The 24,550-nt window shown below is 35.8% G+C and overlaps 1 protein-coding gene across 2 annotated transcripts in view; it reads left to right on the top strand.

The window, feature by feature from the left end:
* The window catches only part of MALT1 (MALT1 paracaspase), an 82,418-nt gene that overhangs the window by 4,249 nt on the left and 53,619 nt on the right, over positions 1-24,550 (top strand). The window contains exons 2-8 of one of the 2 annotated variants that reach the window (XM_072605945.1): positions 2,118-2,284; positions 12,099-12,220; positions 13,630-13,780; positions 16,978-17,156; positions 17,577-17,673; positions 19,839-19,871; positions 22,524-22,550. In XM_072605945.1, the coding sequence (XP_072462046.1) occupies positions 2,118-2,284; positions 12,099-12,220; positions 13,630-13,780; positions 16,978-17,156; positions 17,577-17,673; positions 19,839-19,871; positions 22,524-22,550 (776 nt within the window). The remainder of the gene's footprint in view (positions 1-2,117; positions 2,285-12,098; positions 12,221-13,629; positions 13,781-16,977; positions 17,157-17,576; positions 17,674-19,838; positions 19,872-22,523; positions 22,551-24,550) is intronic. The other variant, XM_072605943.1, reaches the window with a different exon arrangement.

Genomic DNA, 24,550 nt, shown 5'->3' with positions numbered 1-24,550 from the left:
AAATGATGGTTCCTGTCCTCCATGGAGGAGAAAAATGAATAAAATTGTATTTACAAGATATGTACAGGCCCTAACAGTGTATGGAGGACTAGGAAAGGCACCCTGCAGAAGGTGGAATTTTAATTGAGTCTTAATGGAAGCCAGGAGAGGAGAGGCTGAGGAAGAGCATTGCAAGCATGGGGACAGCCATTGAAAAGGCACAGAGATGGGAGTACTTTGTGTGAGGAACTGCAGGAAGGGCAGTATAGCCAGAATGTAGATTATGAAGGGGAAAGTAAAGTATAAGAAATTAGATAGGAAGGAGACAGAATTTGAAGAGCTTTAAATGCCAAACAGAAGAGTTTATCTTTGATTCTGAAGGTAATGGGAGGTCATGGGACCTCATTGAGTAAGGAGGCAGTGTGGTCAGACCTACACTTTAGAAAAATCAACTTGGAGCTGAGTGAAGGATGGACTGCAGTGAGAGAGATTGGAGTCAAAGAAACCAGTTAGGTTACTGCAATGGTCCAAGTGAGAGGTGAAGAGGACATGAATTGGGGTTGTGGCTGTGAGTGGAGAGAATGAGTATGTGAGAGAGGTGAAGATATTTGGCAGCAAATTGGATATATGAGGTGAGTGAGAGTGAGGACAAGATTGACATTTCTGACTTGGATGATGGAGAAGATGGTGGTACCCTTAAGAGTAATAGGAAAGTTGGGAAGAAGGAAGGGTTTTGGAGGAAGATAATAATTTTTACATGATGAACTTGAGATGCGTATGGAGCTTCTAGTTTAAGATGTGTAAAAGGCAACTAATGATGTAGGACAGGAGATGGAGTAGGAATGGATTTTATAGATGTGGGAATCATCTTCATATAGATGATAAGTAAACCCATGGGAGCTGATGAGATCATCAAGCCAGAGTATAGAGCTGAAAAAGAAGCAGGCCTAGGACAGTCTTGGGAGATATCCAGGGTTAATGGGCATGATTTTGGGGAGGAAGAAAGAAAAGGAACATCAAAGAGAATTTTGAGGTTATAAACTGGGGCAAATAAGAGTCTGGCTTCCCTTAGCAGAAATAGAGAAGTTTTGGAGTTGGGGATGGTGGGTTGTGTTTTGTTTTTTTTTTTGGGGGGGGGGGGTGGAACAAAGAAAAATTGAAGATAATGACCAGTTACAGATATGTCAAATTTGAAGTAGCAAAGCATATTCGGATGGAGATATTCAGCAAGGGTTTGGAGATGCAGAAGTGGAGAGACAGAAGGACTAGGTGGGGGATGCTGTATAGATTTGAGAACTCATGGGAGCAAACGAAATCACCAGTGAGAGAACATAGAGATGAGAACTCTGGATGGTTTTGGGAAACATCACATTTGAGAGTTAGGAGATGAACTGTATCCCCCCAGAGGAGATGGAGGTGAAGTCATCAGACTCATGGGAAGAAAACCGTGAGTTATTTTTGGAAGAGCCTGGGTTTCTTTGAGTACTAAAAGATGAACATGATGTGAGAAAATGAGATACAGAATTAAGGGGAAATTTGTAAACAGCAGAATGGGAGTTCTGCCTGGCAGAGGATGACAGAATCCAGGAAGGGAAAGGGCTGGCCTGGGTAGAGATGAGAATTGGGGGAGAGGTCATAGGTAAAAGGGACTTCTTCCTCAGCAAACTAGCAACACTGAGACACAGGGATTAGAGGAGCAAGAGGTGGGAGAGTAATGACACCTAGAAATTCAGTGATTAGTCCCAGGAAGCATGTGGCAGGAATAGCCTTTTCTCTCATCTTCCCTTCACCATCACAGACCTTACGAGAGTTGGCAGCGTCAGTAGGTGACAAAGCAGTGCTTCTTCTCACCTTTGTGCTGGTGGCAGTCCCTACCCTTATGGGTTATGTGATGATATACCACAGTATAGATACCAGTTTTACAGATGATAGTGAGAGGAGATAGTGCCTTCCTGCCAATGCTACCAAGTAATGAAAAGGCCTGTGAGATGTCTTGGTCACTAAATACCAGACGATCAGATCACTCAAGGATAGCTTAAATTTATACTTTTGCTTCTTGTTCCCTTAATAAAGTAAGAAAATCTCCTAGAAATTGCCACATATGTTTAGTAAGCTTCTAAAAATGTTTTTATTTTCAGTTGTCTGGATTTAGAGCAGTGTTCTCTTAAAGTATTGGAACCAGAAGGAAGCCCTAGTCGATGTTTACTGAAGCTACTGGGTGAAAAAGGCTGCACAGTCACAGAACTGAGTGAGCTGCTTCAGGCCATGGAACAGACTGAAGTTCTCCAGCTTCTGGGGCCTCCAGGTTTGTTTTTTGTTTTAATTTATTCATTCATAGATCCATGGGGATGAGAAAATAGTCTCATTTAAGTGGCTGAATTATGTTGCCACGATAATAGTAAATGTATTTAGTCTCTCTTTTTCTGTTATTTGAGGAAATGATTGTAAAATGTCCTTCTTTTTGAAGTCTCCAAATGAAATTGTGATTCAGCAGGCAATGAAATTGAGAAATGTTTATGAATAATATTTGAATTATTCTGAAGAATATTTGATTATAAAATTGGTTTTAAAATATTAGATCACTAACCAACTGATACTTTTTAAACTTAGATCAATATCAATATCTTCCCGAATTAATGAACATTTATCAGATGACTGTGTGGACTCAGCACATTACGTTAGGTTCTGGGGATACAAATGTGAAAATTGTATTTACAGGCATATACTCTAGTACAAGGAGAAAACATGTGGATGCATTACTTTAATATAAGTTCGAATGTGATAAATGCATAGAATAAAGTCAGAGGAGATGGATTAAAAGATTTATGGAAGGGATAGATCATTTCTAGCTAAGGGCACCAGGAAGGACTTCTTGGGGGAGGGGGTACATAAACCTTAAAAAAAGAAAAGAATTTCACAAAAGCACCTGAGGTGGAGGAGGGCAAGATGAGATTAGCTGGAACTTCTAGTGTGTGAACTTCAAGTGTGTGACCTTGAATGCCAGACCAAGGAATTTTAACTCCAATCCTTTAGTCACTGGGAAGCTACTAAAGGTTTTTTGAGCATGAGAGTATAGGATCATATCTTTGCATTAAAAATACTACTTCGGGAACTTATGGTGAAAAATGTTATCCACATCCAGAGAGAACTAATAGATTCTGATTGGAAATTGAAGCATTAAAAAAATTTTTTTTCTTGCATTTTTTCACATCATAACTAATATTGAAATATTTCAGAACACCTCATATGTATAATGGATGTCATATTTCTCAGTTTTTGTAATATGTAGGAGAGGGTTGGATGGAGAAAGAGAATTCGGAATAAAGGATAAAAATAAAATTTTTTCCTTAAAGAAAAAAATATTTATTTGGTAGCGATGTGCAGGTTGAGTTAGAAAGGAATGGTACTAAAAACAAGGAAACTATTTAGGAGGCCGAAATTTAAGTAAGAGTTTGTGACAGTGGAAATGGAAAGATGGGGATTGGATGTAGAGGTTAAGTAGATAATACCTAACAGTTGATTGGCTGTGGAGGGAAGAAATAGTGAGGGAAAGGAAAGTGTCAAAGGTGACTCCAAGCATTTAAGTTCATGTGAATGGGAAAATGTACATAAGCATATATGAGAAACTTAAGAGAAGGGATAGGTCTAGGGGAAAGGTGGGTTTAGTTTTGAATTTGATGTGATGGCAGGGAGCACAATGATAGTGTCTGGTACAAAGCCTTAGCTTCATGGGCTTTGATTTGATTGGGAAGATTTCTTGTTCTCTTAAAGATCTCAATTTATGAAAATCTGCAGGTATCTTAAACTCTTACATAAAGTTCTACTCCAGTATTTCATCATATCATGGAGATTACCCTGGGCTCTTGAATGTTGTACCAGATCTGACTGATTCTACCATTTTGTAAAGGCCACAAACTATATGTGTACTTTCTGAGGACCAGCCTCTTGCTAAATATGGAGAGATTCATCACCACTAGGCCAGCTGTTTTGTGATGGAAAATTTAACTTTGGCAATCCTATACACAATTTGGGGGCATGGTTTCAAATTGCTTTCCAGAATGGCTCTACTAATTCATGATTCCATCACTAGTATATCAATATTCTTGTTTTCCCTTAACCCTTTCAACATTGGTCATTTTCATTTTTTTGTCATTTTTGCCAATTTGGTGAGAATAGAACTTCAACGTTACTTTAATTTAGATTTCTTTAGTTATTAGGCGTATGGAGCATTTTTAGGTAAATGTTGATATTTTGAGTTTCTTCCCTTGAGAACTACCTATTCATTTCCTTTGACCACTTACCAGTTGGGAAATAACACTTCTTATAATTTTGAATCAGTCCTTTAGATATTTTGGAAATGAGGTCTTTAACAGAGAAAGTTGCTACAAAGATTCTTTTTCCCAGTTAACAATTTCTCTTCTAATCTAAGTTCATTGGATTTGTTTGCCTAAAACCATTTACATTTTATGTAACTAAACTTATACATTCTATCTTATGGGATTTTCTCTATCTTTTTTTGGTCTTGAACTTTCCCCCATCCCTAAATCTCAAACATAACTTCTTCCTTGTTCCTCTAATCTATTATATGGCCTTTTACATCTAGGTCATATAACCATTTGGTGTTTATTTTGGCATATGGAGTGAGGTATTGGTATAAAACTAATGTCTGCCAGACTGCTGTCCTGTTTTCCAAGCAGTTTTTGTCAAATGAGAATTTTGGACTCAGTCTCAGAGACTTCACATTACAAAGAAAAGTCTTCTCATGGTTATTACACTAGGTTTGAATTTTGAGTCACACATGAGCATGGAACATTATGTATGAAATTCTGTGACCATATTTTGTCCTTCAGTCTTGAGAAGCAGGGTGCTAACTCAGTGCCGCTCTGAAAGCTCAGGCAGCCCTCCTTTGAAAAGTCTTTTTTGTCCTTTTAGCTTTTTCCCCTAATGATAGAATTACATATTCTTTTCGCCATCCCTAAGACAGATTGTTCTGATGGCCTACAGTTTCTTCAGGGTTGTACCTACAACTCACACATTTTAGGAGAAAGGCAAGAAACAAGGAAAAGTACTTTGGGCATTACCAGTTATGTCTTTATTTTGGATATTTACTTTTAAAGTAGTTATGTAAGGTGTCTGGAATAAGAAAGATAAGGGATCATTTGTAATTTGAGTATCATTAGGATGAGAAGAAGTATTTTATGAATCTTCCATTCTTCTTTTTATATCTGCATTTATTTTGAAATATGATAATAATTCTTAAATTATACTGTTTTTTTCTGACACTTTTGCTGTTTACTCTTAAGTGTTTTTAGATGTACAAATGTTAAAGTTGTTTTTAGAAATTTTTTTTCCTGTTTCCTATATTCTGTAAGATGTTTTAACAAAACTAGACTTTATTTTTTTAAAGGGGGAGTCCCTCCTCTGAATTTATCTATGAATTAAGTATAGTTAGAAACAAACAAAAGAACACCTGTAAATACAGTGAGGATATATAAATTGGATGTGGAGGTGGAAGTAGGTGTCCTTCATATTTGGTTTGTGTAAGATGTTAGCCTGAAAGGGCCAGGGTCTCACATTGCATCCTGATGAATATCAGGCCACTGGACCCAGATGGCTCAGGAGAAGAAAGTGAGGTTGGTAACCTTGCATAGCCTCCCTCACTCAAATCAAAGTCAGCTGCAAGTCATGTCATTATCTTGATGTGATGGTCCTCTTCGAGAGCAAAGGACAAACACAACAACTTGTGTTTTATGAAGCTATAATGCTACAATCACAATGAATGGATAAATTATAACTAACAGCAGGAGAAGAAAATAATTTAGCAAGATTTATGGGACACTTAACCTAGTCTTATGTATCTGAGAACAGTATAAGTCCAGGAACAGGAATTATAGGGCACTGTTTTCGTCACTTTTTTTTAAACAAGAACATGGAGGATAAATGTGTTTATTGCTAGAACAAGTTTGTCTGTAGAGTTCAGTGAACTCTGAATTATCTGTACATAAATTATCTACTTTGTGAATTATCTTTGATGGCCTGCCCTTTTTTAGATAGCAGATTTTTACAGCATAATTTTTTTTCCCCTAATCAGTAAGAACTATCCAAATGGACCATGTCTGGTAGAGTTGAGCAGGGAAGAGATGAAAAGGTTGAGTATGTTCAGGAAAGAGGAAGGAGAGAAGTGAATGTGGTTCAGTTATGACACTGAATATTAGTAAATGACTGCCTTTCTTCATGGGATCTGCAATCCTCTTCCATTAAAATCCATCCTCACCTTCTCCTATATGTGTCTTCTTATTTATGTTCACTCACAGATCTTCCACAGGATTAACACATTGTCCTTTTCTCAGTCTTTTTGGCTTTTTGTGGGCATCAGTGCAGTACCTAGTCATTGAGCGAGTGTTTGGTAAGTGCCTGTTATGTGTCAGGCACTGTGGTAGGTCATGGCCATACAAGGATAAAGAATGAAATAACCCCCACTCACAAGGAGATTGCATTCTAATTGGGGAAATAACAAGTGTCTATAAGTCAGTAAATACAAAGTACTTCAATACAAGGGAGGGAAGGCACTAGGTATCAGGATGCCAATGCAGAATATGGTGCTAGAATTAATTGTGTCTTAAAAGAAGAGAGGAACTCAGTGAGACATAGGTGAGGAGGAAGTGCATTTCAGGCATGGGGAATGGCCGGTGCAAAGGTGTGGCTATGGCAAATGAGGTATTACTTTTGAGGAACAAAGAAGAGACCAGTTTGGCCCTATGGGGTGGGAAATAATGTCTAAGGAGGCTGGAAACATAGTTTGGGCCAGGCTCTGCAGTTCTTCAAAAACGAACCAGACAAGTTTATAATAGTAGTATAGTGGCATATAATAGTAAATTAATAGTGTATAACAGTAAGCCACTAGAGCTAGTTGGGGAGTCACGTAGTTCTGAGATTATCAGGAATGTGTGGGATGGATTGGAGTGGTGAGGGACTAGGCAGAGAGACAAATTAGGAATTGTGGTGCCTCTGGCTAAAAAATAGGAGTTTGTAAGAGGGAAAGGTTTAAGGGGAAAGATAATGAGTTCAGTTTTAGACTGTTCAGTTTGAAATGTCCCTGGGACATCCATCAGTCTCATTCAAAACAAAGTCAAGTGCGAGTCATGTCATCATTTCTCCGATGTCATGGTCTTCTTCAAAAATGAAGGCCAAACAGAAAATCTCACCGTATGATAGACCTACCTATGTTTTCTGGACATAGATTTCCTCCATGAGACTCCTTGATTCTTTTTCTAGCCCTTAAGAAATTTGTTGTACTTTGTATTGGCAATTATCAAACACCTTTCCATTGCCCTTTGGGTTATCCATAATTTTATTTCTTTGGAAACTGAGATGCTCTGAGATTTGTAACTATACAGTATCATTTGGAGAAAATTTGTATTAAAATGATAGAATTTTGTGCCAGGGAGCAGCTGAAGATTATTAAAAGCACCACATAACATGTTTTTGAACTTTCTGAATGTGTTGATTGGTTGTGCTGCTTTTTTCCCTCTTTTTTTTTTTTTAATCTTTAGAAAGCACTTTTTATTATATGGATTGACTGTCTGGAAGGGGGAGACAGAGGGATACTGGGGAAGACTATGATGATGTGAAAAACAGAGGACATCAAAAAAAACTTTTAAAAGTACTGCATAATTTTCCAAATGAAGTTCAGTCTGCTCTCTTCAATTCTGAACCTACTTACTGTCTATTTACATAATCTGTCCCAAATATATGTACTATAGTGATTCAGTATACTGGCCTACTTAATACTCTATTAATAACAATCATGACAATAAATAATACTAGCTCACATTTGTAAAGCACTTTAAAATTTAGAGATGACTTTCTTCACAGTCCTATGAGGTAGGGTATTTTCCCCCAAAGCTAAATATAAGTTCTTTTAAATTGTTCCTTTTATATTATTCGTATATCTCTCTGTCCCTAAACATATTTGAAAGCAAACTATATTCAAAATGTTTGAGAAAATCATTACTACTATTTAATGTTGGGGTACTTACTTGTATCTCCTAACTTTAATGGTGTCCAGTTATCCTTGCTCAAAATTATGTATTAAATTTTTACTTCAAAATGTATTTAGATTTGAAAAAACTCCTAGGTTCCAAAAGCAGTCCTTATCAGCACCCTTTTTCTTGACAAATGTACAAAAGTGTTACTGATCTCATAACGTTGTTTGAACTGTTTGGATAGTTCTGCACTGGCTCTAAATGACAGGTTAGTGTGATGGAGTCACTGAGAGGTCTTTTTTCATCACTTAAGTATTGCGACATTAAAAAAAATCAGCGGTGTTATGGGAGGTATTTTTGTTTTCACCACTTTTTGTTGTTTTATGTCTCCAAGACAGTATTGATTAGATTGTGTAATATTATTGCTACTCTACTTTTCCATGGCGCTTTGCAGTTTTCAGAGCATTTTCACTTACATTTAAAAAAATAATGTTTTTATTGTTATTCTGAACTTGAAAAATAACAACATATATACACACACACACATAAGCAATCACGTGTATAAAGAACTAAGAAAGAGGGTTGCACATGAAACTGAATCTGAATCACAGCTTGCTTTCTAAAAGGATAGGATAAATAAAACATGTCAGCTTCAAAGATACCTTGCTTGTCTGTTTCTCCTTTCTTCTTTTCTGTGCACTTTAAAACAACCACTCAGTGCTCCTTTTCTACCTTTTTGGTGCGATTCCCTGCTGTGATTCTGCCTCCTCCCTTTCTGCTCCCGCTAAAAAAGAAAAAAACAAGTCCTTGTAACAGATGAGCAAAGTAAAGCAAACATAGTCAAGATTGTCTTTTGCTGCAGTGAAAATGGCTTTGTTCTGGGAGGATGGGGTTGGCCTGTAGGGGGACATGTTACTTATAGATATAGGAACTTTTGGGGGATATCATGTTTAGCTTCCTTGCAACACTAAAAGATTTTTTCAGGATTAATGTTAAGATTCAATAGGTGTGCTTATTTTGAGTACCTCTGTGTGAGTAATTAACTTACAAGTATAGAGGTATTCCTCATATCATTAACTTATAGAGGTGCAGATGCATAGTTTGGAGAAGAGTTTTATTTGTAAAAGTAAAACTATTGTATACGTTGATATATTTATGTTGATAGACAGTAGATAGATTTCTGAAAAGCTCTAATTATATTTTAAGTGCAAGAGGAAAGAGAATTTCTTAAAGGGAATCTGTGGTGAATCTTTTTGGACAATGCAGAATCACCCCCTGATTTATCTTTTTTATGTTTTTAATTTTTACATATCAAGTCTTCATCACAACTGTTTATGCTCTATTTATAGGTGTTGCATGCATACACTTGCATAGATACTAAGTTTCATTATATCGTGTAGTATTTTCTCAGGCTTACAGGAAATCAAGTCACCTGTCAGACTACTGGCAGATAATATCTAGAAATGTGTTTATTTGCCCAGAAATTATGCATATCCTTTTACAAAGAATTTTCATTTATATTCAATAGGTATCATATATGTCCTAGATATACATTAAATTCCATGTATCTGTGATGTCCTGAATTATATTTGCTCAGCACCTCACCCTCATGGGAGTTAGATGGATGGTTGAGAGTAAGATATGTACTCCTTTAACAGTTGTAATACATGTGAGGAAGGAAATGAGTGGGTAGAACATGAGAATCGAGTATTGAGAGTGCCGTTCTTTACTAACTGAGAACGGTTTTAAAAATAATATTATGTCTTAATTCCCAACTGTGAAGCAACATGCAAACATAGTAGACTCAGTTTTATGTTAGAAAAGCAAACCACAGAAGGTGTCTGCAATATATTCTGAAGTTAGAAAAGCTTAGATTTGAGAGGGACCTTATTTTAGCTCAACCACCTACCTAGTCCAAGAAATCTTTCTAACATAATTCCTGACAGATGGTTATCTAGCTCAAATAATTCCATTGACAAGAAGGTTGAAGCTTAATGCATTAAAAAAAATAACATTCCATTTTGGATAGTACCATATAGGAATTTTTTAAGTCCTTTTTTGGACTTAGTTGTGTTTTTGCTATTACCTGAGAATATTTATTAGAGCAAATTATTAAATAGTTTTAAGAGCATGCTGCTCGCCTTCTGACGAGAGATGATAAACTCAAGTTGCAGAATGAAACATATTTTTTCAGACACAACCAATATTGGAGTTTATTTTGCTTTACTGTACATATTTCTTAGAAAGGTTTTGTTTTTCATTTTTACCCTCAATTTGAGGGAGGAGGGAGTAGAAAGGAAGAGGGAAAGGGGAAGCTATGGTTAGGGTTGCTAACCCTATGGTTAGGGTTGCAAAAAGGAAAGAAGTGATCATTGATATTTGTTTTGAAATGCACAGGGAGAAAAAAAAAACAGACTGAGACCAGAAGGGATCATAGACTAAGTGGGGTAGAGAGAGGTCCGTAATGAAGCCTAGAGAGGAGTGAAGGAGTGAGTGTAACTGGCCTGAGCACTTCCATAGAATGGGGGTTCCAGAAAGAGCTTATCCATCAGAGAAAGAGGGCTCAGAGGCCAAGGAATTGTCCAGGGTGAGAAGACCACAGGATAGAGGCATGTTACAAGAAAAGAAGGTGGTTGTTGGGAATGGTGAAGTCTGTAGAGTCAAGATGGGAACTGGGAGAAGAAGGAAGGAGGAGTGAGCATAGCTGGCTTATGTGTTTCCTTAGAATGGAGCTTCCGGGAGGAAATGTGTTTATAGAAGTTCGATTTTAGTTGATGTTTAAATTCAGAATTTAAGAAATAGAAATTAACGAATCAAAAAGTGGTAGGAAAAAGTAATAGATGGCATTTACGTAGCACATTAAGTTTTACAAAGCCCTATACATGCATTATCTCATTTGATTCTCAATGGAGATTCTATTATATGGGGAAACTGGGTCCTAGAGAAGTTAAGTGCATTGCCTAAGGTTTCACAGTTAGTGTCCAATGCAGGATTCTTGACTCCAAGTCTAGCACTGTCCACTATACCACCTAGAGAGGAAAGAATGATGAACTCTTAAGTACTCTCAGAGTTTTGTTTTTTAAATATTTTCTGTATCCTCCAATGTTTGTTCCCTTTCTAGAATGCCAAGGATTCGTTAAATCATAGAATCATAGATTTATAACTAAAAAACAAGAACTCTTAAGACCCACAGGGTTTGTAACTTACCCAAGATCTCATAGGTTGGACCATAGTATTTGAATAGAAGAATGACTAGTGATGTTTGTGCTAGATTCCCAGTAGGATGCAAAGATGAAAAAGTCACAGTCCCCACTCCAAAGGAGTGTCCAGTCTAGTAGCAGAGGCAAAGTATGCACACTTTTTAATAAATTTAATATAAAATAGACTGTAATAAATACAGAAGTGCAGTTCAAAGTGTTATAAAAGGATGGCAGAGGGAGAAGAGTATGTCTGACTAAGGGATATGGAAATACTTTGTGATTTCCTGCTTTTGAATCAACTCAGTGAAGAATGTTACAATTTTTACAAAGAGATGGGCGTGGGTAAGATTCCAAGGCATAGTGAACGGTGTGAGCAAAGACATAAAGGTGTGTAATTTGGTGTTTGTATTAAAGACTGACAAGTATTTTAGTTGATTTTAGGGTAGGGTATAGGAAAGGAAATAGTATTAAGAGAAGATTGGAATGTGTTTATAAAGGTCCTTGAATTTGATCCTAAAGAGGTGGGGTTTATAGCAGAATCATAATAATTATAACAATATCTTGCATGTGTAAAATGATTTAAAGTTTTCAAAAAGCTTTGTGTACCTTATCTCATTTGACTAATATTTGAATAATATATTAAAGGATCTGTACCTTTTACACCCCAACCCCATCATGATATTTTGCAGTGAGCAAACTAGAAATGTCTTTGTTAGATGTGCTTTCTTCTGATTAACTTTCCAGAACCATTGCATTCACTTCCCCTTTTATAAACATGACATTATGATTTTTGATTGGAAACTTATAACAGAAATAAATTCATAGCCTAACTGCAAAATTTTCATTTAATTTGGGAAATAATAATTAGGAAAGTTTCTCTCACCTGATTTTATCACATAGTAAAATCAATTTTTTGGGTTTTTTCCCTCTAAAGGAATAAAGATTATTGTAAATCCAGTCTCAAAGGCTATATTATCAGGACAGTACGTCAAGCTTTGTTGCCGAGCTACTGGACACCCTTTTGTGCAGTATCAGTGGTTCAAAATGAAAAAAGAGGTAATAATTTTTAAAATTTACATAAGTTCAAGCAGATAGATAAGAAAATTTGGAAAAGTAAATTAGTGTATTGAATATGTTTTGGGGAATTTCATCTAAGGTACTCATAAAAATTGTATTAACACTGCAGTTTATTTCATCAGATAATGTTCTAACATCACTTAGCCCATTTGGAGTTCTTTGGTCATTTCTTTGGTCCATTCACCATATAATCTGATGCCTCTGTCCTTTTGCACCTTTTAGGTAATGGAATGTTTTGGAGTAATAAAAATGTAATATTTCAAATTCAGAGCCTCTTTCGTTGGATTTTTCTTAAAACCTTAGTTCTTTTCTGTTTAATAATAAATGTGCCATTGAAAAAACATGTTTCTTTATGGTTATTTAACTCATAAAAATATTTCACACAAAACAACAGAGGAACAGTTTCTAATCCCTGTAACATGTGAACAATTAAGCTATTTTTAAAAATTGTAGCATAGTCAGTTTTCTATTACATAAGATAATGGATAGGCACTTTTATGATAGAATAACCTGTGCAGAGCTGTACATTCCAGAAGCTGAGCAAATAGTGAAGTAGTAAGTTAGTGATACAGGTTAAATGAGGGCATTTTGGTTGATTAGTCCCTTTCCTCCTACCCGCTTTGTTTACCCCTGTTAAATTACTTATCTTTCACAAATACCAAAGCTGAGGTCTGCCTTTATGATTGATAAATAATAAAGTAGGAGGATAGTATGAGTACTAACAATATTTGTAGAGAAAACAAACAGGAAAGTAGTAAGAAGGTAAGGGAGGAGATAGCCATTGATTGGGGAATGACTAAACATGTTGTGCTAAGTGAATGATATGGAATATGATAGTGAAGAAATGAGGATTGTGAAGAAAGCAGAGGAAAATGTATATAAACTGATGGAAATTGAAATAAACAAAACCATAATAACAATAGTCATGATATTATAGTGGTCAGTTTTGGCCTTAAAGAGGCACCTTGTTTTCCCCCCAGAAGTGGGAGACTCTGGGTGTGAAACACTACAGGCTGTTAAAATGTGTTGTTTAGATTGGTTAAATTATTTTCTTTCCTTTTTAGCCTTTGTTATAAAAGATGACTTTCTGGGGGGAGGAGGAGAGAGAGGAATCCATTGGGAAATTCAAGTGATATAAATTCAAAAGATCCAAATAAAAATAAAGGAAAGGAAAGTGAACTTCTTCATGAAGATTGACTGGATTTTTAAACATTTTAATTGTAAAAGATTTTTTTTAAACCAACATTTGTTTCAGAAGAAGAATCATACATGTTGTTACACATTTCCAGAGATCATGAATTGTACATATTAGGCTTTTTAATTTTTATTTTCTTAAAAGTTATTTTTAAAAGAATCATTCCTTCTTTTGTTATTTACTTTTGACACAGATTCCACATGGGAATTCACCGGAGCTTATTTTTAATCCAGTGCTTGTAAAGGATTCTGGCTTTTATGTTTGTCGAGTGAATAACAATTCTACCTTTGAATTCAGCCAGTGGGCACAGCTGGATGTTTGTGAAGTCTCTGAAGGCACTTGTAGTAAGTGTCAAATTAAATTTTCTTTTAATTTGGGAGTGGGAAGGAGAATGGTTGCTTTTTCTCCTAATATTATTTGCTTTGGGAAGGAATTAATAGTATTACTTAAAACTAATTTAAATTCCCCCCTCCCCATTTTCTACTGAAGCTTATTTAATCTAAATCATGATAATAAAATAAATTTGAAATAAATTGAGACCCTATATTGTAGTATTTATTTTTTATCCCTACCCAACTGGCTAAGATTTGTGCATTTTATTAAACAAAGTTCTTCAGAAATCTGTTCTGCCTCACATTAAGATTTAATGGGTTATGGGATTAGGTGGTTCACAGAAAATTCAATCTGGTAAACATTTGTAAAGTGCCTACTGTGTAGAAGACAAATGCACTAGGTTCTAGAATTACAAAGACAAAAATGGAAAGTATTTCTTCAAGGAGCCTGCATTTCTGGTGAGGGGTAAGGGACTGGACAAATGCACAATTATTAAGTTATTAAGTAATTATAAAATATATACATGGGAAATACAAAGTAATTTTGGGAGAGGGAAGTACTAACAACTGGAGGCGATCTAGAAAGGTCACTCATAAGAAGGCCACTAGAATTGAATCTTGAAGGGAACGTCCAGGAGGCAAAATATGATAATTATTTAAAAGAGATTATTTTTTTCTTTTTGTGTCTGCAATAGCATTCATATCACTCATTTGCATTTGAGAACTAAAATATGGCCTGAATGTAGATGACAAAAAGAAAGCCTGCCCAGTAGGTACATTAGAAGTCTACTTCCTCTGATAATAGACCCCTCTTTCTAGCTTGGGAGTTGGTGAAGCTAGATTTCTGGACCATTTGTATGGAAGGGTGTGATAATTTAAAAAATAAAAGTCCTGCTGCTATTGAATATTTAGGTTAGAGTTTGTGTTTCTCTAACATTTACTAGAGAATGGAGGAAGGACAGTGAGTAGGAATTTGGTTATTGTGACACATTTTTTTTGTGAGATTGAAACTATGTTTAGAATTATAAAAATCAAATAATAAAACCATAATAACTTTTGAAAATTACAAATTAGTGGGGTGAAAAAAATGAGATTAAAAACTGTAGTTTGGGTTCAGTTACCTCCCCTCCAACATTTACAGTTCAAGAAAAATATAACTCAGAAGATATCATCTATGTAGAAATTGTTTCCTGGTTACATATGATTTCCCTCCCTTTGATTGCAGAACCTGCAGTAATTAAATTTACTTCAGTATTCTGAACTCCCACTCAATTCATAAAAAAATAAATTGCAGAATTCATGGCAGTGTTCTGCTTTGAATCTTTTCTGTCTTACATTCTAATGGTACAGACAACGTATGAAGGAGGCCTGGGAGGGTATGCAGATGACATGATTTAGAACAGGTAGCCTGGAAGGGAGGTGGAGGCTTATTTCCAAACAGGCTAAGGAAAGGGGTCACCTCTTAGAACCCATGATGATTCCTAGGTTGGACTACAAGTTTCTAGTGGGGGAGTAGGTGAAGATGAGGCTTGGACTCAGGGAGGGATGGTTGGGTGACCTTTGTAGAACACAATTCACCTTTTTATTGATAACTCAGGGTAAACATCTGTTAATAAGGGAACATCTAAGTAGTGAATTCTGTTGTTTCCCCACTTCTACCCCAGTTTAGGCCACTAGTGTCAAACTCACATAAGAATAGGTGCCACTAAACCATACATTAAGTATCCCTCTAGGCCGCAGATTGACTTAGAAAACCAAATATTAACCATATTAACCATGGTCTATTGTATTTTTATTTTTTTTTTTGCTAAATATTTCCCCATTTTAATCTGGTTTAGATGTCACTCCCACTGCTGTGATCAGTATTGATTGACATGTCTTTTATGTGGCTTACTGATACCTTCAGGTGTCATTGAGTTGTACAACAGTCGCTTTCTTCACTCCTTCCCTGTTCTCATATCAACAGAGGATAGTGATGTCTTGAGTCTTTAAAGATTTGGAGATCTATGAGAGTTCATTATATTTTTGCACCTTTTTTTCTGATTGCCCTCAATTGCGTTTGCTTCCCTTTGTTCCTCCTGTTGCTTCTAATTGTTACTGTCACTGCTGTTGATCGTTGCTTTTTTCTATGTGATTTTTCCTTTTGTCTTTATCCCCTTCCATTTCTCTCATGCTTCTTGCTTTTACAGGTGCAAAAATGACCATTCTCAAACACCTCCACGCTGTTACAATGTGCCTTTCCTTGCGTGTAGCAAGTTAGCCAGTCTTGACATGTCAGCATTTTGATTCCTCTTGGCTGTATTTATTTGCTTCATGCTTTGCCACCAAAAAGGGGTTTTTCCCTTTACAATCATAGTTCATTGATGTAGAGCTAGAAGGGTCATCTGGTAGAATTCCATCACTTTACAGAGGAGGAAAATGAAACCCAGAAAGGTTGTGACATGATCAGTCGCAAAAGTGACTTGGCAGAAACCCTTATCTGAATGCAGATCAACTGACTCCAGACCCAGTAATCTTTGCACTAAATCATACTGCTGGTTACCTCCAGTCCTGAGATGTTAATGAATATCTGAAAGTTCCAGGGGGCTCATCTTTTATAAGTGAAGTTTTACTATAATGATGCTTATAAACTTTGCCCATTAACCCTTTGGGAAGTCTTAAGTGGTATGCTACAGTTCCTTGGCCCTAACCTATTCAATATTTCTGTAAGTTACTACATTATGTAATTAGTAACTTAGAAATCGTGCCCAAATACCTTCATCCCAATACTTTGGTAACTGTGACTGTGACTTCTAGCATTTGGAGGTATAAGGACTGTAGTGCTGAGGGCAAGGGGACAGGATTGAAATGAATTCTGGAAGCTGGTTTTTAAGCACTGTGACAACTAGTTTAACAAAATTTCACAGGAGAGTTAACGGATCATTAATCTCTAGATACATTCTAACAGTGAACTAAAAATAGAGATGTTGTGGCCCCATTTTGTATGATTTGAAACTCCTAATTATGTTAAATTACTAGTGAAGGATTTATATACTTTATCACTCTTCTTAACCCTAGAAAGCTGATACGCATAAGTAGAATATGTCTTGGAATATGAACTAGCCATAATGACTGCAGGGAAACTTGGTAAACTACTTCTGACTTTAAAAGAATAACTAGTGAATACACATTATTTATTTTTAATAATCCTTTTTTTCTTTTTGTTTAAGGAAGTTTGGATGGCTTCTCTGAAACCAAACTACAAATATGTATTGAACCAAAACCCCAAAAGTTGAGACCAGGCAGCACATTACTTCTGCAGTGCGTGGCTATTGGGAGCCCTATTCCTCATTATCAGTGGTTCAGAAATGGATTTCCAATAACACATGGGACAAAAAAGTTATATATGGTAGGGAAATGATATTTGGAAAATATTATTCTTTATTCTAGTAAACAGTTTATTGTAGGTTACATGAGAGTGAAAGTGTATGTAGACGCTTTCTTGGTTTTAAGGATATTTTCATTTCCTAACTCTAATATCTGATAATTATTATTGTTGAGTACTTATTGATTCTTACATATGGCTACACTTGGATCCTAAAGCTTTTTCAGGGCATAGAGTCAGAATATTAAATAGTATAGTTTTATATCAGCCTCACTTTTTTGTCATTTATTGACTCATTGACTCAACTTAATGAAATGTAACAAAACTCATCCAAAAATCTGTGAAATTACCTAATCTTGTTAGAGAATTACTTTTGTTCCTTTTTATTAGTACTTAGTAGTTATTAGTAGTTACTGTTCTAATTAAGTCTAAAACTTTATATAGGTGCCTTATGTTGATTTGGAGCATCAGGGAACCTACTGGTGTCATGTATATAATGACCATGACAATCAAGACAGCAAGAAAGTAGAAATCGTCATAGGTGAGCAGCACTGTTGATTATTGCAATAGTATGAGCTGTAAGCTTAGGCTCGTCTGCCCTTAAGTAACTGGAGTTCTTCAAAGCAATTTTCTTTTCCTTTAAATATTACTAGTCTAATAAATTGATTTCACATAATTACATTTTATTTTTTGGAAGAAAAATTTTCTTCATATTTTATTCTATCAACACAGGCATCCAAATGAAAGGCCAGTTTTTTTGCCCAGGCCAGTTTTTCCACATCTTAATGTATGTGGAAGGTTTTTTGTTGTTGTTGTTGTTGTTGTTGTTGTTAAGCTTAACCCCAAGAAAGACAGGAGGTGCAACCGAATGCATTATTGTTCCCCTTAAACTCTCCCCCCTACAAACTTATGTGTCTCTGTTGAAGTCACCACCATCCTTTCATTTTCTCAGGTTCATAATCTCAGCATTACCCTAGACTCCTTACTCTCTCTCTCTCTCAATACACACATCTACCATTTCTACCTTTTCTAATAAGTGATCTTTTCCTTGTGTTCACACAGCTACTACCTTAGGCTCTCATCACTTCTTACCTAAAATATTTTACCAGGCTCTTAAATGGTCCCCATATCTGAAGTCTCTCAACACTCCAATCTATCCTACACAGTGATGCCAATGTGATTTTCCTTAAGTACCATTTGGACTGTGCGATACCTTTATTCAGCTGACTCCAGTGGCTTTCTCTTGCCTATAGGATAACCTAGAAAATCTTCTGTTTAACTCTTAAAGCCCTATACAGCCTAGCCCCAACCTATCTCTCCAGACTTACTGGATATTGTTCCTCCCTTCCACACTAGTCAACCTGGTCACTCTCTATTCCTCATACACAACATTACCTCTCTGTCTCCATACTTTTACACTGGTTATTCTCCATGCCTTCTTCATCTCCTCCTCAGAGTTTCTGTCTTCCTTTAAGATCTTCTGCATGAAGCCTTCCGGATTCCCCCAAACTGCTGGAGTCCTCCCTCCTATACTACCTTGTACATACATACTTGTATTTATTAATTTAATATTCGTGCTGTTGTGAGTTTGTATATGTCCTTCATTGTAAGTTCATTGCATAGGATTCATATCAATCAACCAGAAAGTATTAAACACTTACTGTGTGCCAGGAAGCTAGGTGTCAAAGAGGATGGAGAGCTATGCCCAGAACTGGGAAGACCTGAGTTTAGATTTGACCCTAGACACGTAATAGCTTTGTAATCCTGGGCAAGTTATTTAACATCTGTCTGCCTTAGTTTCTTCATCTGTAAAATGAGGATAATGACATGTGTTTCCCAGTGTTGTTGTGAGGATGAAGTAAAGTAATATTTATAAAGCACTTTGCAAACCTTAAAGTTTGTATTATTCTTATTACTACTATTACATCCAGCAGTTATTTCATTTTTGTACTTATATCTTCAGCACCTACCATGGTTCCTGGCACATAGTAAGTACTTAATCAATTCTTATTGGTTATTGACTGATATGAATCTTTTGAGCTTCATTTAACTCCTTTTCTGGCAACTAGTGAGATACCTGATACCTGATAAAACCTTTGTGAGTAATTTTTGATGACGTCATTGTGACCTGGCACTCAATGATGATGTCTTCTATTTGTTCTCATTGGTTGGTCACCTGTTAAATGTAGAGGATCGTTGCTTTTGTCGTTGAAACCAAATAATATTTTTAAGGTGTTCTGTTTTCTGACTATGACGTACTAAGTTCAAAGCCAGTTATACAGATAGAAAAACAGAGAAAAGAACTGGAAAAGATATATATGTGTTTACATATACCATATATGTATGTATTACTTACTTGTATGGAGGCGTGTGTATATAGAGAAAACTCTCTGTTTCAAGTTTTAGCATATAAATTTATAGAAAATAGAAAAACATTTTAAATGGAGAATTTGTAATGAAATTTATGATAAGGTAAAGGAAATCTCTGGTTTAGATATCAAAGCTCCATTGTAATTTATATACTTTTGTAGCTCTAGTTGAGTTATTTTCTATATGTTCATAGAAAATATTAACACAGTGTTGACATTTAATATGTTAGTGTAACAAAAACAATTTCTGTAGTATTTAAATTTTTGTGTACTTAATTCCTGCCCTTCCTAAAAACATGAATTACAATACATTAAAATTTGTTTTTTCTAAAACAAGGAAGAACAGATGAGGCAGTGGAATGCACTGAAGGTAGTATAATGCTGTGGTTGTGAAAGTTAAATATTCTGCATGCTGATTACTGTTGGGATTGGCTTATCTGTAGATATGCTGTGAGTGCAGTGACAGAAAAAAATACTAGCTACAAATGGGTTAATCAAGTATAAAAATATTTTGATTAAAGAATGTTCCATATTTATTTCAAATCCTCTTGGTTTTCAGAATTTTCTAAACTAATCAAAACATTGTGACTCTGATGTTACAATACCATTCATGCAGTGATTTAATCTTCAGTATACTAATACAATTCCTAAGTGAATGGCATGAGTTACAAGTGTTTTCTTGAAGTTTTATACCCTTCATATTAAAAGACCCTAATATTGTAGAAGGATCTCTTTTCCTAAATATTTGTTTGTTTTCTTTCATCTCTCTGCCTTGTAATAATATGCCTCTGAAATGAAAATATTTATCAGAAATCACATTTAAAGTTTATGGTCAAGGCAGCGAAGTGGCACAGTGGATAGAGCACCTGCCCTGGAGTCAGGAGGAGCTGAGTTCATATCCAGTCTCAGACACCTGACACTTACTAGTTGTGTGACCCTGGGCAAGTCACTTAACCCTAATTGCCTTGCAGCACAATAAAAATAAAGTTTATGGTCATATGTGTCTGTTTAAACAATATTAAATATGCTCTTAAAGTGTACAATTAAGAGATTTCCTAGTTATTTTCATAAGTAAAACCCTTTAAGCTAATCTGCAGTGTCACCTTTTGTCTTGTACAATTTGAGATAAAGGATTTTTAACTAACTCATAGAGGATGGAGAGCTAAACCAAAAAAAGTAAACAAGTATTTTACTTCAATTGCAACTAATAAATTTAAAATTTAAACTATCATTCTTTAGCATAGGCCATTTTATTAGAAAAATATGGTTTAGTTAGTTCAGCAAGTATTTTTTTCAGTTCCTGCCTCTCAAACTTACATAGACTTGTTAGGCTCTACTAAGGTGTACTAAGAAAAGCATAATCACTTCTTTACATTTCCTGGGTTTCCTACTGGTCTAATTCTTTTCCATACTACTTCTTATTGGAATGATAATTCTCTTTTCCAAGCCTAGACATGGTTTTAATTCTTTGGAGTTTTAATGCTTGATGATATAAAATCCTTGTCTCTAAATCACGTGTGAATTATGATCCCCTAGCACCTGAAAAGTATCTAAACTGAGTCATTAAATGTTTATTATTCAGGGAAGGGGCTTTGAGGTTATCCTGACAGACCCTCATCAGAAAGCAATTAATTGACAAATTGCATGATTTCTAGAATTTACTAATGAATATAGTTGGCCTTCTAAAATTCTAACGTGTTTAATAATAGTTTCAGAAGCCTTCTGTGATATAAACTAGTTATCATTGTCTTCAGTTGATCCACTTAAACGATCATCTTCCTCTGCTTCTCTTTTTATTGATTTCTTTTTAGTACAATTTTGTCATTAGTCAATGCCTTTGCTATATATAATGTGAGTAGACAATGTATATGTACAATATGTATACTTTCATCTGTGATCTCTTCAATGTGGGTCCTCCCTCCAAAGATACACATCTTTACCTTCTCATCTGGTGCCGTTCTTCTCCATGTTCTCCTGTAAATCTTATAAATAATAACTTTGCAAAAAGTTACTCAAAAAGTTCTGAGGATGCCATAAGATTATACCCAAAATGACAATAGAAAGGATAGGGTACAATTTTTCTTCCCAAAATAAAGTTTAACTTAAAATTTTTTAAAATAATTGGTGGTTGGAAGTATTATGAACAGTATATTGTAGTTACAGTATACTTTATCATATTTATTTTTAACCACAGTATGTGTACTCACTGTTTCATATTGTGTGTTTCATTAAAGTCCATTTGTAGTTCAGTTTGGAGTATAATTAAATCATTTTTTCAAATTGTTTCCTGTCATAGGGTTATAGATTTAGAACTGGAAGAGATCTCGTAGGTCAAATTACCTCATCTATCCCCATCATGTTACCGAAAGAAGAACTTATTCTCAGGGAGGTTGTGAGTTACCCAATGTCACACAATTAACAAGTGTCTGAGGTTGAGATTTGAACCCTGGTCTTCTTACTCCAGAGCTAGTGAGTGCTCTTTCCATGGTGCCATACTACCTTCAAATTAGTGGTGAGCCAGCAAACATCCACCACAATGATGTGCTTGGAGTCAGAAGACTTGGGTTTGATTCCCAACTCTGCCACTTTTTAGCCTTGTGACCTTGGGCAAATCACTGAACCTCTGTGGGCTTCAGTTTCCTTATTTATAAAATGAAAGTTTTGGATCATATGATCTCAGAGGGCTCTTCTAGCTATAATTCAGTGATCCTGTGATCTTCCCAAATCTGCCCATCAAAATCTCTCATAAAAATGTTTTCTGTACTTACTTGACAAACATTGAGAAACTGAAATTCAAGAAAAAAGAGCAGTCGTTGGTTAGAAACCATAATTGGCATCAGCAGGACATATTCCTTCTCCACCTTTAAGCATCTCCGCTCCTCACATGTGTCTCCTTTGAAAGTTCTATGCTAAGAATTATATAGCTTCTTTCTTAGAATCTACTTTCCTTGATTAGACTTAATTTGGTGTATTTTGATAAAATGACAATTAAGTTAACCTAGTTTTTTTAATTTCATTATAGATGAATTAAATAATCTTGGGCATCCTGGTAAGTAGTACAAATGCAAAACACTATTAATTTCAGCTATTTAATGTGCAGAATTCCTGATTGAAAATATAGAGTATAGATTTTGTCTTTTTAATCTTATTTTAATTGATATCTTTTGCTTTACATCACCTTTATTTCTAAATATATCCCTTCCTTATCTAAAAAACCATCTCATAAAAAGATTTTAAAACAAAGTTTTAAAATGTTGTTCTGCAAAAACAACAAACATATCAACTATACTACCATGTGGAATTTTTTAAAGGAGGCTTCAACCCTGTGGGAAACTGTCTCCACCAATACAGGTACAACTCTAACTTAATCCTAAAAAGTTGCCTGGCCTGAATGGTGGCATGCCATCAGTGAGACTGTGGCTGGTACAGCTCAAGAGTTTTTAGGTTCCTTAGGCTAAGCTGATCTGGTGTTCACACTAAGTCCAGCTGATAATATGGTGAGCTCCTGGAAGTAGGGAGCCACCAGTTGCCCAAGAAGTGGAGAAGCAGCCCAAGTTGGAAAAAACAGGGGACGTCATTTCTCTCACACTAATTAAAGTGAGGTCAGGCCTATGAGTAACCTCTGTCCTTCTAGCCTCCTAGGCTCAGAAAAAGAAAGGGAAAGGGAGGAAGGATGAAATAAAGTCTGGATCACTGAGAGTTTAAGTGACTTGCTCATAATTACACAGCTTGTAGGTATCAGAGAAAAGATTTCTGACTCCATGGCCAGTTTTCTTATCCACTACATAATGCCTAGTGTATATAAATTTCTTTAAATGCCAGTTTGAAATTAGTCCAAAAATACCTAAGTGATAGAAATTACTATTAAAATATAGCTTAATATTATGAAGACCTTTATTAGTATTCAGAATTCTGAAACCATAGGACAGGCTGGGGAACTACAGCCTGGAGGCCACATGTGGACTTCTGGGTCCTTGATTATGGCCTTTTGACAGTCCATGTTTTACAGAACAAATCCTTTTATTAAGGGCTTTGTTCTGTGAAGTTTGAATTCAGTCAAAGGGCCATACTTGAGGACCTAGAGGGCCACATGTGGCCTTGAGGCTACAGGTTCCCTACCCCTGCTATAGAAAATAAAGGAATTTTTAGGTAATTTGTGTGTTATGGAAAGTACGACATTTTGATAACAAAATATCATCTAGAGTGTTGGACTTGGCATCAGGAAGACGGGTTCAGATCTCATTTGTAATATGTAGAAGCTGGGTAAGTGACTTTCCTCATCTGTAGAATAAGGACGCTGGACTCAGTGACCTCTCACCTCCCTTCTAGCTCTAAATCTGTGAATCTATGAACTCCCATCTTAATAATAATAGTTGACATCTGATATTGATAACAGTGCTTTAATGTTTGCATATCCCTTTGGTTAAATTATTTCATTTGATCCTTTATTAGCGTTGCCAGGTATGTGCTATTATTATCCCCATTTTACAGATGAGAAATTTGAAACTGAGAGAGGTTATGTGATCTGCCCAGGTTTATACAGCCAACAGATGTCTGAGGCAAGACCTCAGGTCTTTCTGCCTCCAAGTCCAGTGTTTCAGCCTTGATACTGCCAGAAGAAAATAACTCTAACCATACTAGGCTGTTTGGGAGCAGAGGATGTCTTTATCTCAGTCGATCAGTCAAGTAGAGAACATTCCTGAACTGACGATAGAGAGCACTCGTGTTAAATAACTATCAAATTATGTTTGGGGTCAGAGAGGGTAGTTCTCTGAATGCCTAGTTAGCTGAAGATAATATACTTGAAGCAGCTTGGCTCAATGAGTTCTTTATCTGAGGCAAAAGGTGATTTAGTGAGGCCAGCTAATAAATAGCACCCCTGAGTGTATGCTTCTGGCATAGTCCCTCAGAAAAGAACTGAAGCTAAGCCTGTGAAATCATGTTAGGAAACTGAACATAAGATTAGACTAACTAGACCAATATGTCACTCAATAATTAGAAGTTTCCTCTTTGATTTTTAAGTTTGCTGTACAGAATATAGAAGTTTCC

The sequence above is a fragment of the Notamacropus eugenii genome, chromosome 4, assembly GCF_028372415.1.
Source record: "Notamacropus eugenii isolate mMacEug1 chromosome 4, mMacEug1.pri_v2, whole genome shotgun sequence".
Lineage (NCBI taxonomy): Eukaryota > Metazoa > Chordata > Mammalia > Diprotodontia > Macropodidae > Notamacropus > Notamacropus eugenii.
This window is presented reverse-complemented; position numbering and strand designations above follow the sequence as displayed.